This window comes from Gobio gobio (genome assembly GCF_949357685.1).
Source record: "Gobio gobio genome assembly, chromosome: 8".
Taxonomy (NCBI): Eukaryota; Metazoa; Chordata; class Actinopteri; order Cypriniformes; family Gobionidae; genus Gobio; species Gobio gobio.
The window spans coordinates 28,716,847-28,731,795 of NC_137114.1; the positions used below are offsets into that span (position 1 = coordinate 28,716,847).

General features: G+C 39.2%; 2 protein-coding genes across 3 annotated transcripts in view; both read right to left on the reverse strand.

The window, feature by feature from the left end:
• Positions 1 to 1,046, reverse strand: part of LOC307130071 (uncharacterized protein) — a 17,187-nt gene extending 16,141 nt beyond the window's left edge. The window contains exon 1 of the mRNA XM_079822943.1: positions 827 to 1,046. The gene's annotated coding sequence lies outside the window, so the exon portion shown is untranslated. The remainder of the gene's footprint in view (positions 1 to 826) is intronic.
• A 96-nt stretch (positions 1,047 to 1,142) lies between these two features.
• Positions 1,143 to 14,949, reverse strand: part of LOC307130667 (uncharacterized protein) — a 33,605-nt gene continuing 19,798 nt past the window's right edge. For both annotated transcript variants that reach the window (XM_079823763.1, XM_079823762.1), the window contains exons 7-13: positions 14,124 to 14,349; positions 13,376 to 13,482; positions 12,841 to 12,892; positions 12,279 to 12,442; positions 4,313 to 4,495; positions 3,942 to 4,006; positions 1,143 to 2,172 (exon numbers count right to left, since the gene is read on the reverse strand). In XM_079823763.1, coding sequence (XP_079679889.1) covers positions 1,926 to 2,172; positions 3,942 to 4,006; positions 4,313 to 4,495; positions 12,279 to 12,442; positions 12,841 to 12,892; positions 13,376 to 13,482; positions 14,124 to 14,349 — 1,044 coding nt within the window. In that variant the 3' untranslated portion in view covers positions 1,143 to 1,925. The remainder of the gene's footprint in view (positions 2,173 to 3,941; positions 4,007 to 4,312; positions 4,496 to 12,278; positions 12,443 to 12,840; positions 12,893 to 13,375; positions 13,483 to 14,123; positions 14,350 to 14,949) is intronic.

Here is a 14,949-nt window from a genome sequence, read left to right on the forward strand (position 1 = left end):
ATAAAGTGCAACCAAAAATGTAATGCATCCAAACTTTTGTCAGGTACTGTATGTTATGGTGTTTACAGTGTTAGAATGGCGAACGTTGTTGTTGCTAATATTCTGAAATACACAGGAATGCAAATTGCTGGACCTTCAGGATTAGTTTGGCCACATTTCAGCTGAATGGTGCAAAAACAAAATGCTCTTTCTGTTCTCAAGCGTGGCAATTCCCCTGACATAGGCAAGGCCTGTTGTGGTCAGTGGCATCATATTAATTCAGAGTAACCGTCGCAAAACTGAGTTAGCAACGCTGCCTAATCAGAGTCAGGTTGTCCCAACTCACATTTTTTGAATTTTCTGATACACATCTGCCCTGTCAACTAATAGTGCCACATAACAGATGCCAACCGCAAGAGTGAGTTAGGAGCCAAAATTAAAATGCATTTACATTCATTAAAAAATAACGTCACTTTTAATTTAAGATCATGCAAGTTGTGCAGCCTCATATGCATGTTTTATTAACAAGCCATCTTAGGAACTACTACCATAGAATCCCTTTTCCACTCAATCCAAATGCTCTTTACATCAGCAATTACCAATATTGTAACAGCAGCACTGACCTTCAATACTTCAGCAGAGTTCAGAAAAGGCCATTTCCTCTAAAGGTTTTATTACTAGAGAAACCCTCCCTGTTTGTTCATATGCTCCTCAGGTGGATACTAGAATTTATTTGCTTGGGGTTTATGGCTCGGGCTTGCAGAGGTATATGGTTCGATTTGAGACTCCGCTTTCGCTCTTGCCAAGTAAATAAACTCAAAATCAAACAAAAGACAGGCTTGCTTACCCATGCACAGAACACTTCATTTTCGCAGTGTTGACTACAGAACTCCCGAGAGCTCTGAATGGATAGAGATGAGGTTGAAAGGCCATCTGCAAGACGTTTCCAGCTAAGATCATTTGTGTGCTAATTGAATTGGAAACATTTCTTTCATAATCTTTTTGAGTGTTCTTCTCTGGCAGCAGCACAAAACCTTCTTTCAGGCAAGTCACCAAGCCAGATACACAGAGAAAGGCACTGACTGCTTCCCCCCAATGAGATCACACGGCGTGTCACTCCACACTCATTCCAATGTAACCATCCACAGCCAACCACTTGTTTTCGCTCATCTCTTTTATTTTTCAAGTCATAAAAAAAAAAAATGGACAACAGTGCAAAAACCGATCCTTGATGTGCACAAGGGTTTGCTTTAAAGCTTGGTTGTGTCTTCTTCATTGGACCGATGCAATTGCAATATATTAAATACAGTGCAGAACACCCATTTAAAAAATGTTACAGTGATTACAGCATACAATATAGTGGTTCTTGTGACACGGTATGAAAATGTTCTTCGTTTTATTCTCTCGCTGTACAAAACTGTCTTCAACTACAACATTTTCAGCAATATTTTTTAAACAAAAATCCTTCACGCAAATGCTTGCACGCACGCCTTTCAGTCATAATCTGCTTTTTAAAATATATACTTTTTTAATTCGCCTCTAACAAGCCAACAAATGCTTAATCTGCCAGTCAGAAAAAAGCAGTTTTAAATAGTGATGCTTCCAGAGCTGTCAAATCATTTCAGTTTTATACTATTCACTTTGACATTGTGAGAAAATGAGTGTCAGAGCAGAATTAAGTGCACTTGTTACATGGGTTTGCACTCACAGGCTTCTATGGCCTCGAGTTCAACCATATTTAAAGCATGTGGACAGTGCCTAAAGATACTCTTGTATAATCAATGACCAATGTGACGCTGGCCATGCAGCCAAACAGATATAGCACACCTTCGAGACCCATTCCATTTTCAGGTGCTTTCATAGAAATTTAAGGAAAACCCTGAAAACAATCCCATATGTGCTTTTTAAACTCTTTGTTGTTACTGTAAGGACCGCAGCTTGTGTCCTCAGGTGGGAGGGGGTCCTTTGTAATGTAGGGCCAGGTGAAATGAGCGGGCCAGGGAATTGGACCGATGACATGAGGTCTCGTGGACTGAGATGAGGGGCCAGATCATCACAGCAAGCAGGAGGGCAAATAGGATGACAAGCAGTGGTGCTGAGGCCTTCCGCATGGCAAAAAACCTCAGGGGCCCCAACAGCCAGAGGCTTCTGTTCCATAGGCTGCTAGTAGAGTCATTTGGTCTTACCGGGCCACTGGAAACACAGAAAAACATCATGGTAAAAAGCAGTTTTTCAGCCTTAACAGAAGTAACAGACTGCCTACAGGTCTCCACTTTGGTGATAGTTGGTATAAATCAGCTGTGCCCAAACCTGCTCATGGAGGGACAATTTCCCAACCTGCCCCAACACTTGTGCCTGGAAGTTTCTAGCAATTCAAAAGACTTTGATAAGCTGGTTCAGGTGTGTTTAATTAGGACTGGAGCAAGATAATGACCCACCATGAGCATAAATCAAATTTAATTTAAGCTCAATTCCAGTTAGGTATGCATTACTGAGGTAAAACTGCTTTAATAGGTTCAAATACTGAGTTTCTGAAGGACAGCCTTCATTGAACCATTGAAACGTTTCGGAATTGTTAATGTAAAAATGACTTTAACGAAGATTTAACAGTCAAAACTAATATCTGTGTCCTTGCTTCATGTTTAAATGCATTTAAATAGATTTCTCCGACAAAATTGGCCTCACTGGTCAGGGAAGCATATGACTTCACTTTGTCAAATGATTCTCATTGCCTTTTTGCAGACCAATAGACCTTAAACTCAAGGGTAACTAAGAATCTTGGGTAAAACTTTAAATGTATTGTACAAAACATTGGACCTCCCTGCCTTTCATATTAAATCCTGGTTTAGAAAGGCACAAGTGAGTAAATTATGGCAGTTTTCATTTGAGTGATCTCAAAAGTTTGGTTTTTTTTCCAATGTTTTTGAAATAATCTCTTCTGGTCACCAAGGTTGCATTTATTTAAATAAAAAAATACAGTAAAACACTAATATTGTGAAATATTGACATTTTTGAAAAACTATTATTTTTGGATGTTTAAAAAAAAAATCTTGTGATGGAAAAGCTTAATTTCATCATTCTAATATGGTGATTCGGTGCTCAAGAAACATTTATTTTTTAATATCAATGTTGTAAATAGTTGTGCTTATAATATTTTTGTGGAAACCATGACCCATTTTGTTTTCATGATTCTTTGAGTATAAAGTTTAGCCCAGAAATCTAGACGCACCCTAGCAGCAGCAAATGTAATTTGCAGCCAGTGTAGTCTAGCAACTCTTCGTTGGCTTGCGAGCTGGAAAAACCAAACTCTGGTCAGGCCAATCACATCGTGTATAGAGAGTCGGTGGGCGGGTTTAACATAATGACGACAGAGTTGCGGCGGTTCCGCGTGCTACTCGTAAACAAAGAAGCTGGCAAATAGCAGTCTTTCGAATTGGCTTTGGCCGCGACTCTGGAAGACTTGGAGTTAAGCTTTTCTTTAAGAAAAGAAAAGAACGGCACTGAAGTCATTCTTAAGAAAGGAAGATGTGTTCAGAGTTTTGCCGAACGGATACTGCAAACGTTTAATCTATCAACTAGCTCCGCTTCACATTCTTCGTTGCTCTGGTTGGTTGTAGCGCTATCCTATTGCGTGCAGAGGGAATTTGAAAGACGACCGTTTATCTCGCCCCTCGGATTGAGCCCTGCCAATGGTGAGTTCCCAGACCCAACATCTTGATGTGGGTCTGGCTTGTCAGGCTATATAAAAGTTCTCAAAATATAAAATATAAATTTTTTATAAAAACATTATAAAATGTCTTTACTGTTGCTTTTGAGTAAAACAATGCATCCTTGTTGAATACAATTATTTAAAAACTTTTGAATGGCAGCGTATTTCTAAAGCCTATTCTATATCAAGGTGCAGCTTATCACAACAAAAAACATAATCAATGCTAAACATAACAAATCAAACAGTTTCTCACCAACTCGACTTTGTGCAGGTGTTGTCCTCCAATGAATCAGGGAAAGAAAGTCTCTCCTGCTGCCTCTAGTGACAAAAAGAGACAAGGCGATAATAGCTTGAGATTAACGAAACCCTGCAGGGACTCCATTGTTTACCAGCTCTTTGGCACTGCCGCACATTACAAGTGCAATTATGTGCGGGGTGTGTCGAGAGGTGTAAAAATCACATCATAAAAATCATGCAAGGCGCCACATTCGCTACAAATTAACAGGCCTGGCTTTAATTCACAAACCCCAGGTGACCATAAAAGCAGTTATGTGGTTTGTAGCACATTAGAAGCTACTGTGTGAGGGTGTTTGGGGCGTGCGTGTCAGCACGAGTGAGATATACCTGTGGGTCTTCGTGACGTGGGTAATAGTGATGCTGGAGGTCACATGACGGGGACGGGCGGGGGTTGTAGCACGTGTGCAGAGTTTGCTGTGGGTGGGGGTGTCTCTGGGGGAGCACGTTCTCCTGATACTCAACTCCCCCCTCCTCCTTTCCGGAAGGCAGAGATGAAAAACTGGAGCGAGGCTATAAAGATTCACAGAAGCAACAAACACTTTTGATTGCCAAAGAGCAGACAGCACAGTTCTCACTACATGTGACAGCTTCGCTATGCTACAAAAGGCGCTTGTAAATCGAAAGAGACGGGCTCCATTAACTAATAATGTTCAAGGCGGCTCTGTCTTTTTGTGCCCTCCTGTTTTTCTGATTTGCTTTCATTCTTTGAGTCCTTTAATGGGACCAACAGATACGCTGCCTCATCCACCTTTTCGCGTGACACATTACACAGGCACTCTTGGCCCTTTGGCAGTGCCAGTTCCCCACTATGTTTGTGCCCACAATTACGGCAGCCATTAAAGAGCCGGTTAGAGCAGCGGGTCTTTTTCGCTTTCCTGTAAAGCTGCCAATTAGCCATGAGCGCTGAGAAATTACAAGAGGCTCTTTGAAATGGAAATGGTCTCTCACTCTCGTCGAGGTTTTTCCAAGGCTTCGGCAGGCAAATCGGCCTCTGTATCAGTGCAAAGTATTCCCTTTCCCAGAAACCAAACCCCCCCACACCCCACCCCTCTCTAAAGGAAGCGTTGAGCTTTTTGAGTCAAGATGGTACAGATTCATTTGAGATGGGTTAATTAGCAGCACTGCAGAATATGTGCCTCATATTCATTTCTTTTTATGATGCTCTTAAAATAAGCTTTTTCCCCACAGAAACATTGATAATTATTATGGATTTATGAATAAAGATATACACAAGGGCTGCACGATATTTGAAAACAACTAACATTGCGATATTTTGTTTTTCTGCGATATATAGTGTGATATAAAAACTATTTCACTGGTTGACTTGAATAGCTCTATTTGGAAAGAATTAATCATTCTAGAATGATAGGGGTTGATTTTTAAGGGGAGTGAATCTTAACAAATTACAAGCATAGACAAATACAATAGAACAAAGATACAAATGAAAAACTTTTCAGGTACAGAAATGGAATAAATCAAATGCATTTTAACAATGCAGTCTTAGCTGTATAAATTAAATATGTAACATTAATAACAGACAGCAGCAGGAATATTAGGCTGCTGTCATTTTAAGACAAATGCATGGATCCAAGTTAATGATACGCATCGGTTTTCATTCTCAATTGTTTATGTTCATGTTATCCATAAGCGATGAGATGGGGATTATGACAATTTCTCGTTTGTGTGTCCGTTCAAACACAAATAGATGTGCACAGAAAACAGTGCACAAGTTCCGAATCGAGTTCTCACGTCTTCTTGCGCTAGCATGGTTTAAAATCACTTGACTGTTTAAACCGACAGGACCTTAAAGGGATAGTTCACCCAAAAATGAAAATTATCCCATGATTTACTATCCCACTCCAGGGGCCTCATTTATCAACAGTGCGTAGTGAGTGTGTAAGAACAGTTTCACGCAAAGTGTGGGATTTACCAACTTGTACTTATATGTAGAAATGTGTGCAAATATAAGCACACCACCGAGCATGCTTACGCAGAGAATCTAGTGGTAGAATAGCGATACTACAAATAAAAAGCATTTAAGAGTGTCACAGTATGCATTAAGCAATCTACATATATAAAAAGACAGCTGTGACAAATGTTGGATGCAATTATTTCCTTGGACCAAGGAGATAGCCCCATTTTTGTTTGGCTTTCATGCTATCGCCAGATTCCCAAACATAATTGGAGCCATAGACTGCACCCACATCGCCAGAAAAGCACCATCAAATTTAATGATGTAAATAGAAAAGGGTTTCATTCTGTTAATGTGCAAATCATTTGTGATGCAAATGTGTTGTTAAAGGTCGTTGCGCGACTCATTCGGTGTTTGTGAAGTTCCTCTTTTTTGCCAAAATCGTGGTGAGGAAAAAACACAAATCACATGATTTTTAAAGGGATGTGTTGTCACCATATATGGTTCATTGGAGGCGTTTCCGAATGCTAATGACTGTCAACGAGCATGGTACTTGCGCACATGTGGGATTTATCAACAATGATTGCTTACTCATTTGCGTAAGAACTGTGCGCGCACGTTTGATCAAAATTTCAGTTGTAGGATGAAATACAGAACCTTTTCTACGCACGGTTGATAAATAAGGACCCTGGTGTATGACTTTGTTTCAGCCAAACACAATAGGAGTTATAATAAAAAAATATCCTGGCTTTTCCAAGCTTTATAATGGGAATGAATGGTAAAAAACATTTACGCCCAAAAAAAAAGCACATCCATCCATCCTAAAAGTATTCCATACCGCTCCAAGTGGTTAATAAAGGCCTTCTGAAGTGAAACTGTTTTTGTAAGAAAAATATCCATAATTATAACTTTATACAATGCAATTAATAGCTTCCGATAACGCACGTTCGTGAAAGACTCGAGTTCCGGCGTATGACGAAGCTTAGGTGAGAGTAGACCCCTTTTGCGGTTCAGACCAATAGGACTGGGCAACAAACTTAAGCTCCTCCGACAGTTCTCTTTAAAAATTCTCATTTTAGACTTCTAATTCGTGACCAATGTTTTGTTTTGCTCCATCCTCTGCACTTCCGCATTCGTCAATATGTCATGCGTCGGGACACAGGTCACTCTTCGGCCAGAACTCGACTTGCGCACGGCTGTTACCGGAAACCAGCGACTGATTATAGTTATAAAGTTATAATTATGGATATTTTTCTAACAAAAACGCACCGCATCGTAAATTATGGGATAATTTAAATTTTGGGGTGAACTAACCCTTTAAAAACATGCACATTTTTAACTTTTTCTGTATGATGGTTAAACTTTACAATTAATCAGAGAAGTATGTGCGTTTTGAACCGTGGTGTCTGCTCTGTACAGATCAACTAGGATCCCTATACTTGACAGCGCACATCCAGCGATGTGACTATCGCAGATCACCATCAATAATATGGTGCAGCCCTAATATGAACAGCACATTGAGGCAGTAAACAGGTCTTCAGCAAGTCAATGTGACATCTATTAATGGAGGTGAAAAAGCAGCATGATGACCATAACAGAGTCGAGACTGTTATGATGCGCACAGCCTGTGACTGCTGCATCTTGTCTTAATGAGATTTGGCAAAAATTCCTCCATGCACAATAGCACCGAGCATCCATTCTGCATTTATGACAACTCTAAGCCTACTAATTATGTCAAATGATAAAGCAGAAATCAAATCCAGAAGAAAATCAGCAAGTTATGAATACTGAACAATGCAGTGTAGGATGAACATATAGTGGGGTCTCAGAAGTCCACTAGTGCAATTTTTTTTATTTAAAGGGGTGGTAAACCACGATTTCACTATTCTAACTTTAGCTAACGTGTAATGTTGCTGCTTGAGCATAAACAACATCTGCAAAGTTACAACGTTCAAAGTTTAAAGCAAAGGGAGATATTTGCTTTTAAAGAAATCAGTTTCTAAGGACTACAGCAAACGGCCGCTAGGGACTACTACACATTCACCCAGGTTTTGCTGACATCACCAGGCCCAATATTTACATAAACCCCTCCTCCGGGGAATATGAAATAAGGGGGGCGAGGCAATTTTGTATCGCCGCGGGGAAGCGTTAGTAGGCTGTGTTTTTGCCGCAATGCCGAAGAAACGCTGTTATTTTCATCCGGATTGCAGGTCTGGGGTACTTGCTCTGTTCAGCCTTCCTTGGGAAGGGGGTGCGTTGCAGAGCGTTTAACATACAGCATGTTATATGCACGTGTGTTTGAGTCAGCAGTAGGGTTGGGTACCGAAATCCGGTTCCAATATGGCACCGGTACTTATATAACCGGTATGTACCGGACCGAATCAGAACGCAGATTTCGGTTCCTCATTTCAGTGCCAAAATTCAAACGTGCTTTCGCGCTTTGGCTGAGCCAGAGACAGACGCTCAGCGCTGGTCACATCACAACTCATGACAACTATTCAGTGTTTTCAACGACATCATGTTTATTTCAGGTTTCAGACATTTAAATGCTCATAAGTAGGCTACTAGCAAAAAACACACACTGATGTCTATGAAAGCGGCAATGACAATCCTTTCAGATGGTTATAATTTGACTAACGTTACGCGTTTTATTCACATCAGATACATGCACATTATACAGTAACTATATAGTGCACTCTATTCTTCTTCCAGTTCACTGGTCACTTACTTTCATGTATTTCGTGAGACGAGAATGAACTCAAGTGTTGTAAATCCGACAGATCCGATTCTGAGGCGCAAACTAACATGGCGCCGCCCATTGCGCTTTATAGATCAACTAACACACATTCACTCACACATTTGAACATCAGATAGTTCGTGACACAGTTAAGAAGTTTGTGAATATTTTGAATAAAAAGAAAAAACGAAATAAACCCGATACAGCTGAGCTGTCAGCGCTATTGCGGCTGCTGTGTGTCATGTGAGAAACATGACGCGTCACCATGGAAACATTAAGGCGATGCGTTCAAAAATATTTAGCCAGAGAATATGATCATATTTCAAAATAAAGCTGAAGCTCGAAGCTGGTTTGTAGCAGAGCAAGAATACAGACGACTGCTGTTATTACTGTAACTGTTTAGAGTTATATTAGGCTTGTTGTAGTTGGGTGGCTTAGGTTTTACTGTGAATTTGTAAATATGTCAATTATAATTTGTAAATAAGTAAATTGTGTTTTGTATTTATTTATATTCATACATTTAAGTATACATTAAACTTTTAATAAATGGTTCAATTTAAATAATAAATAAATAAATAAATAAAAAGCCATTTAATGTCATCCACCTCATTTGGTGGCCTTTAAAAAAAAAAAAAGTATCGGTTCAGGCACCGTTTAGGCACCGGAACCGTTTTAAAAGTATCGGTTTGGCACCGGAATCGAAAAAACCCAAACGATACCCAACCCTAGTCAGCAGGGAATCAGGCGCGCGCAGGGCTCCCTGCATCCACCGTCTTCGCGATTTCAATGCCGGATTTGCACAACGTCAGCTGCGTGAGAGAAACACTGCCGGTGCGTGGATGCACGACGCGCGCGCTGCACATTTCACGGAGGACAACACAATCTTCCACAAACTTCGCGAGTTCAATACAGGATATGCACAACGGCTTGTCCTGAAAGCTGGATTTACAAACAGAAGCTGTTTACGGGCCACAACCTGTAAGTCTGATTTATTTTTCATCGATGTGTTTTCCTGTAATAGGTTGTAGCAAGGAAGTAAACAGATGACAACGCTGTTCTGCAAACCAGTCTGTTAAATGCTCATTCATACTTAACGTTATCCGACGAACACCTAACGTTACAAACACTAACGTTAAAATCTCAACAGCGAACCTGGCATTAGTGTAAATGATTCTTTGATTAGAGCTTTTATGTATTGTTTATCTACAGGCATGCTAAACATGGTTCTGTGTGTGATTTGGCTAACTTACTAGTTAAAGCCAGTGCTTAGTGTTTGTTTTGGGTTAGTTCTTGCGACAGATATTTGGCTATAATCGTTCTAAAAATACAAAAGTTAAAGTGCCATTCAGTAGCGATCATTATAGATCCGCAGTCTTTACTCTCGAGGACTGAACAGGTTCTGCTCGATCATCTTCACTCAAATGTTCTGGGTCTGATTCGGGCGGTAAGGGGCGTGACGTTTCCGACGTGCACTGCGGTTAGCGAATCACAACACACTGGGCCAGCTAACCAATCTGAGCCCACTGCGTATTTTTGAGGGACTGGCTTCATACAACCCGGAAAGCATCAGACCGTTTTACAAGGAGGGACAGAGCAGTGTAGAATAAAGGTCCAATATATGAAAAATAAGGCAATTTTTTTTAAAACGAAGCATGAACACATGTTACAGTGCACCCCACAAACACAATCAAGCCTTCAAAAGAATGTGTTTTACCACCCCTTTAATATAATTTATTTGATTAGTTTTACTAATTAAAAATACATTTTATCAGTTAAGTTTATTTCCAGGTTTTCTAAATTGCAGTCTCAGACTTTTGGACCCTAGTGGATAATTAATGTAGGATTATTTGCCTATTAAACATCAATAGTGACGTGTGAAATTCATATTCCAACACCCAACTTGACATCACTTAGGGAGTCTGTACTACCTACCATTGATGAAAAGTTCAATGATTTTATATAATTATTTATAGTTAATGGCTGTATAAAATGACAACTAAATATATTTAAAAGGCCAAAGACTGGTTTTATGAGCTGTAATTCATTATAAAACACATGAGCAGCAGCAGCTGGCCATTTATTGCCTCTAAATAAGTGACACTGATAGACCACTGGTATTAACAACACAGTTACTTTGCATCAAAAGAATTCAATAATATTGGCATCAAGCTAATGCCAAAAGCAATCTACGAGAGCCATTAAGCCATTTTTGACAGACAGTGTAATGAGTAGCATTTCTCACAGATAGGGTTGGGTATCGTTTGGGTTTTTTACGATACCGGTGCCAAACCGATACTTTTAAAACGGTACCGTTGCCTAAACCAATACTTAAAAAAAAAAAAAAGCAGGAATAAAGAATGGCTTTTTATTGAAAAAAAATGTTTTAAATCTTTCAATTTAACAATTCATTAAAAGTTTAAAGTATACTTAAATATGTAAATATAAATAGATACAAAACACAATTAACTTAACAAATTCACAATAAAACCTAAGCCACCTAACCCACCAACTACAATAGGCCTAATTTAACACTAAATAACAGTTACAGTACTAATAACAGCAAAGTAGTTGGTATTCTTGGTATTCTACAAACCAGCTTCAAGTTTCATCTTTATTTTGCAGAAATATGACCATATTCTCTGGCTAAATATTTTAGAAAGCATCACCTTGTTTCCATGGTGACGCATCATGCTTCTCACATGACAGCAGCCGCAATAGTGCTATGACAGCTGTATCGGTTTTATTTAGTTTTTTCTTTTTTTCTTTAAAATATTCACAAACTTGTTAACCATGTCATTAATCTGATATTCTGATTTTCAAATATGTGTGATTGAATGCGTGTTAGTTGATCTATAATGCGCGATGGGCGTCGCCATGTTAGTTTGCGCCTCAGAGAATCGGATCTGTCGGATTTACTTCACATATATTCATCCTCGTCTCACGAAATACATGAAAGTAAATGAACTGGGAGAAGAATAGAGTAAACTATATAATGTGTATCTGCTATGAATAAAACACGTAGTCAAATTATGAAGGATTGAAAAAAGGATTGTTATTGCCGCTATAGACATCAGTGTGTATTTTTTGTTAGTACGTAAGTGCATTTAAATGTCTGAAACCGAAAATAAATATAATGTGGTTGAAAACACTGAATAGTTGTGATACGTGACAAGCGCCGAGAGTGTCTGTCTCTAGTTCGGCACCAGCCAAAGTGCGAAAGCACATTTGAATTTAAGTGGCACCAAAATAAGGCACCGAAATCTGCATTGCGATTCGGTCTGGTTACATACCGGTTATATGGTACCGGTGCCAATGTTTCGGTACCCAAACCTACTCATAGACAAGCTTAAACGTATAACTACCGTTCAAAAGATATTTTAATGTTTTTGAAAGGCAGCTGAATTTATTTGACCAAGAATACAGTAAAAACTGTGAAGATAAAGGCGAATTTCCAGAAGTCATTACTCCAGTCTTCAGTGTCACATGATCCTTCAGAAATCATTCTAATATGCTGATTTGGTGCTCAAGAAACATTTATTTTTAATATCAATGTTGTAAACAGTTTTGTGCTGCTTAATGTTTTTATGGAAACCATGATAGTTCTTTCAGGATTACTTGATGAATATATTCCCAGCCAAGCGTACCTGTGAATCATGCTCTGTCTGGACAGCTTTAGAACAAAGTTGATGCGCCTGGCCCAGCCAAGCACTGATGCGGTCAGGGTCAAAGGTCAAAGGCTCAGGAGACCTAGTTTCAGGTGTGGAAGTTTTAAATGGTCTGGTGTACTGAGGCTTCCCAGGTCTGAAAACTATCAAAAACAGACACATACAAAACAGATATTAGCAAAGCAAAAACAAATCAGGACTAGGATGTAAAAATAATTCCAGAGATGACTGCGGATTACACAAGACAATTTTATCAAAAATCCTGGACAAAAAATATAACATTTGAAAACTAGTTGCTGCTTTGTATTGTGATTTTGGCCCATCGTATCATATTCAAAGGTTCAAAAGTTTAGATCTTTGCCCATCATGAACCTCATAAATGAGGTTTTAGGTTGCTATTGGCTATTTTTCAAGGATATTAGAAAACAAGCCAAATTGAGAGCAGCTCTTCCATGATTATCGAGTGATTAAGCGGTGAGAGGGACACTGCCTTCAGTGGATGGCACCAGATACACTGACCAATCAGGAGCCACGGATTTACCTGGCACTGGCATCTGGGGTGGGGCCACACACTCTAAGCTCTTCTCAACGCCCTGAAAACACAGCAAACACATCAGTATTCACCTTCATTACAGATATATACACATGCTTGTTATTCAGTAATTTTTGCCATCAAGGTTGGTATCTATACATTAAGATGCATTTATTTTTTAAGTAGTGTACTTCAGTGCACTTTAATAATAGGGGTGGCTTAATGCGTTCTAAAGCCAGCTCAATAAATAAAAACATACCAACTAAATTAGACCTGTAACCACTGATTTGCATGTTACATACCCCTGTATTCTACAACGTGCAGGCACATTTTTGCTTCTGCCTATGCATGCAAACAAAGACACAGATCACTGTGCTCATTTCAGTTGGAGGACATGCAAAAAACAAATCCCCTCATTTTAAATACGTATAGTTGCAAGACGGAAAATGTATGCAAACACACAATGGACCAGCAGTCCATGTTTAAACGTATAGCATAACGTAAATAAGTATAGAACGAAGTTGGAGCTGTCAGATGGACTTACTGGCTGCTTGACGCTGACAGATGCACTGTCTGGATGCAAGTCCACAGGACTCATGTAGACTCTCCTCCTCAGAGGATATTTGGTTGGTTCATGTGTGCAAGACATACCTGAGAGGATGGAAGAAAATGTTGATGCTCAAAGTTAAAGTGTTTTAAAGTAAAGCTACTTGAAATGTGTAGCATTCACAAAGAATAAAGGGCTATGGAAAGCCTTAAACCCTCCATTCCTCATTTGGGGTCATAATTATTACATAACTGCCGGATTGTAATTCACGTGAAGCATAAATGTCTCTGGAGCACCTGCGGTGGTTTACGCCACATGCACGCCGAACTATAAACAAGGTGTTAATGTGCATTGTAAACACAAAGTGCTCCAGTTTCACTTTATTTTAACATGCACTTAGAAATGTTGTGTGGAATATGATGAATTTAGGACAGAAATATTTTACTATTGCATAATATTCTAATATTTATAACAGAATCAGGAACAACAGACATCAATAATACATGCCCAACAGAAAGCAACAAAAATAGTCAAATTCATAATTCCACAGTGCAACTTCCACTCCATCATTTGCCATCATAATAAGTTCTCCATCATTGTGCGTCAAGCGGTCAAAAGAGCACACGAGCGTAGAAACTCTTGAGTTTTTCGGGACGCGTCAAGCTAGCAGACCTCTAGATCGCCATTGCCTTATTTGCAGGGAATGGATATGAAGATTACATTGTATTAAAGGGTCAATCCCTACCTGCAGCTGCACTGAACGAGGACGATTCTGTGTCATCACGGGAGGTTGAACCACCAATGTCCACTGAAGGGTCCCACTCCAGAACCAGGTGATCTTGACTGGACTGAGGAAGGCAGGCCTGAGACTGAGGCGCCATGGTGCGCTCTACAAAACACTCATCCTCCAGCATACTCTCAGAGGGACAGCCAGAGTCAGGGGCACACAGAGCCCAGTCCTCTTCAAAAACCTGGAATAGGACAATTAAATATCTTAAAACAACTTCCATTTTCAGAATTACATTCCAGTTTAAAAGGTATTTGTAGACAGAAGATGTTTTTTTAATTTATGTCACTTGCATTTAATTGATCAAAAGTACAGTATTTGTTCATTTTAATTACAAAATGAAATATTACAAATGAAAAATAACAATTCCAAAAGCAAAATTCAGTCTTGTCACATGATTGTGACAACAGTTGTGCTGCTTAATATTTTTGTGGAAACATGACTTTTTTCCAGGATTCTTTGATGAATAGAAAGTTTAAAAGAACAGCATTTGTTTAAAATATTTTTGTGTGTCAATGTAAATCTTTACGGTCGCTTTTCAATCGTCAACTGAATGCATCCTTTCTGAATAAAAGTGTTGTATATTCAATAAAACTTGTATATTCAATATTTCTGCATCTAATTATATTACAACTATCACACATTTATTTATGCAATCCAATTCATTCATTTTTAAGGGCGACAACAACATTCTGAAAGTTCTGAGAACATACTGAACCGGGGCTACACGTTATAGACAAAAAATGGCTACACATTATAGACATTGTGTGTTTTTTTCTGAGCT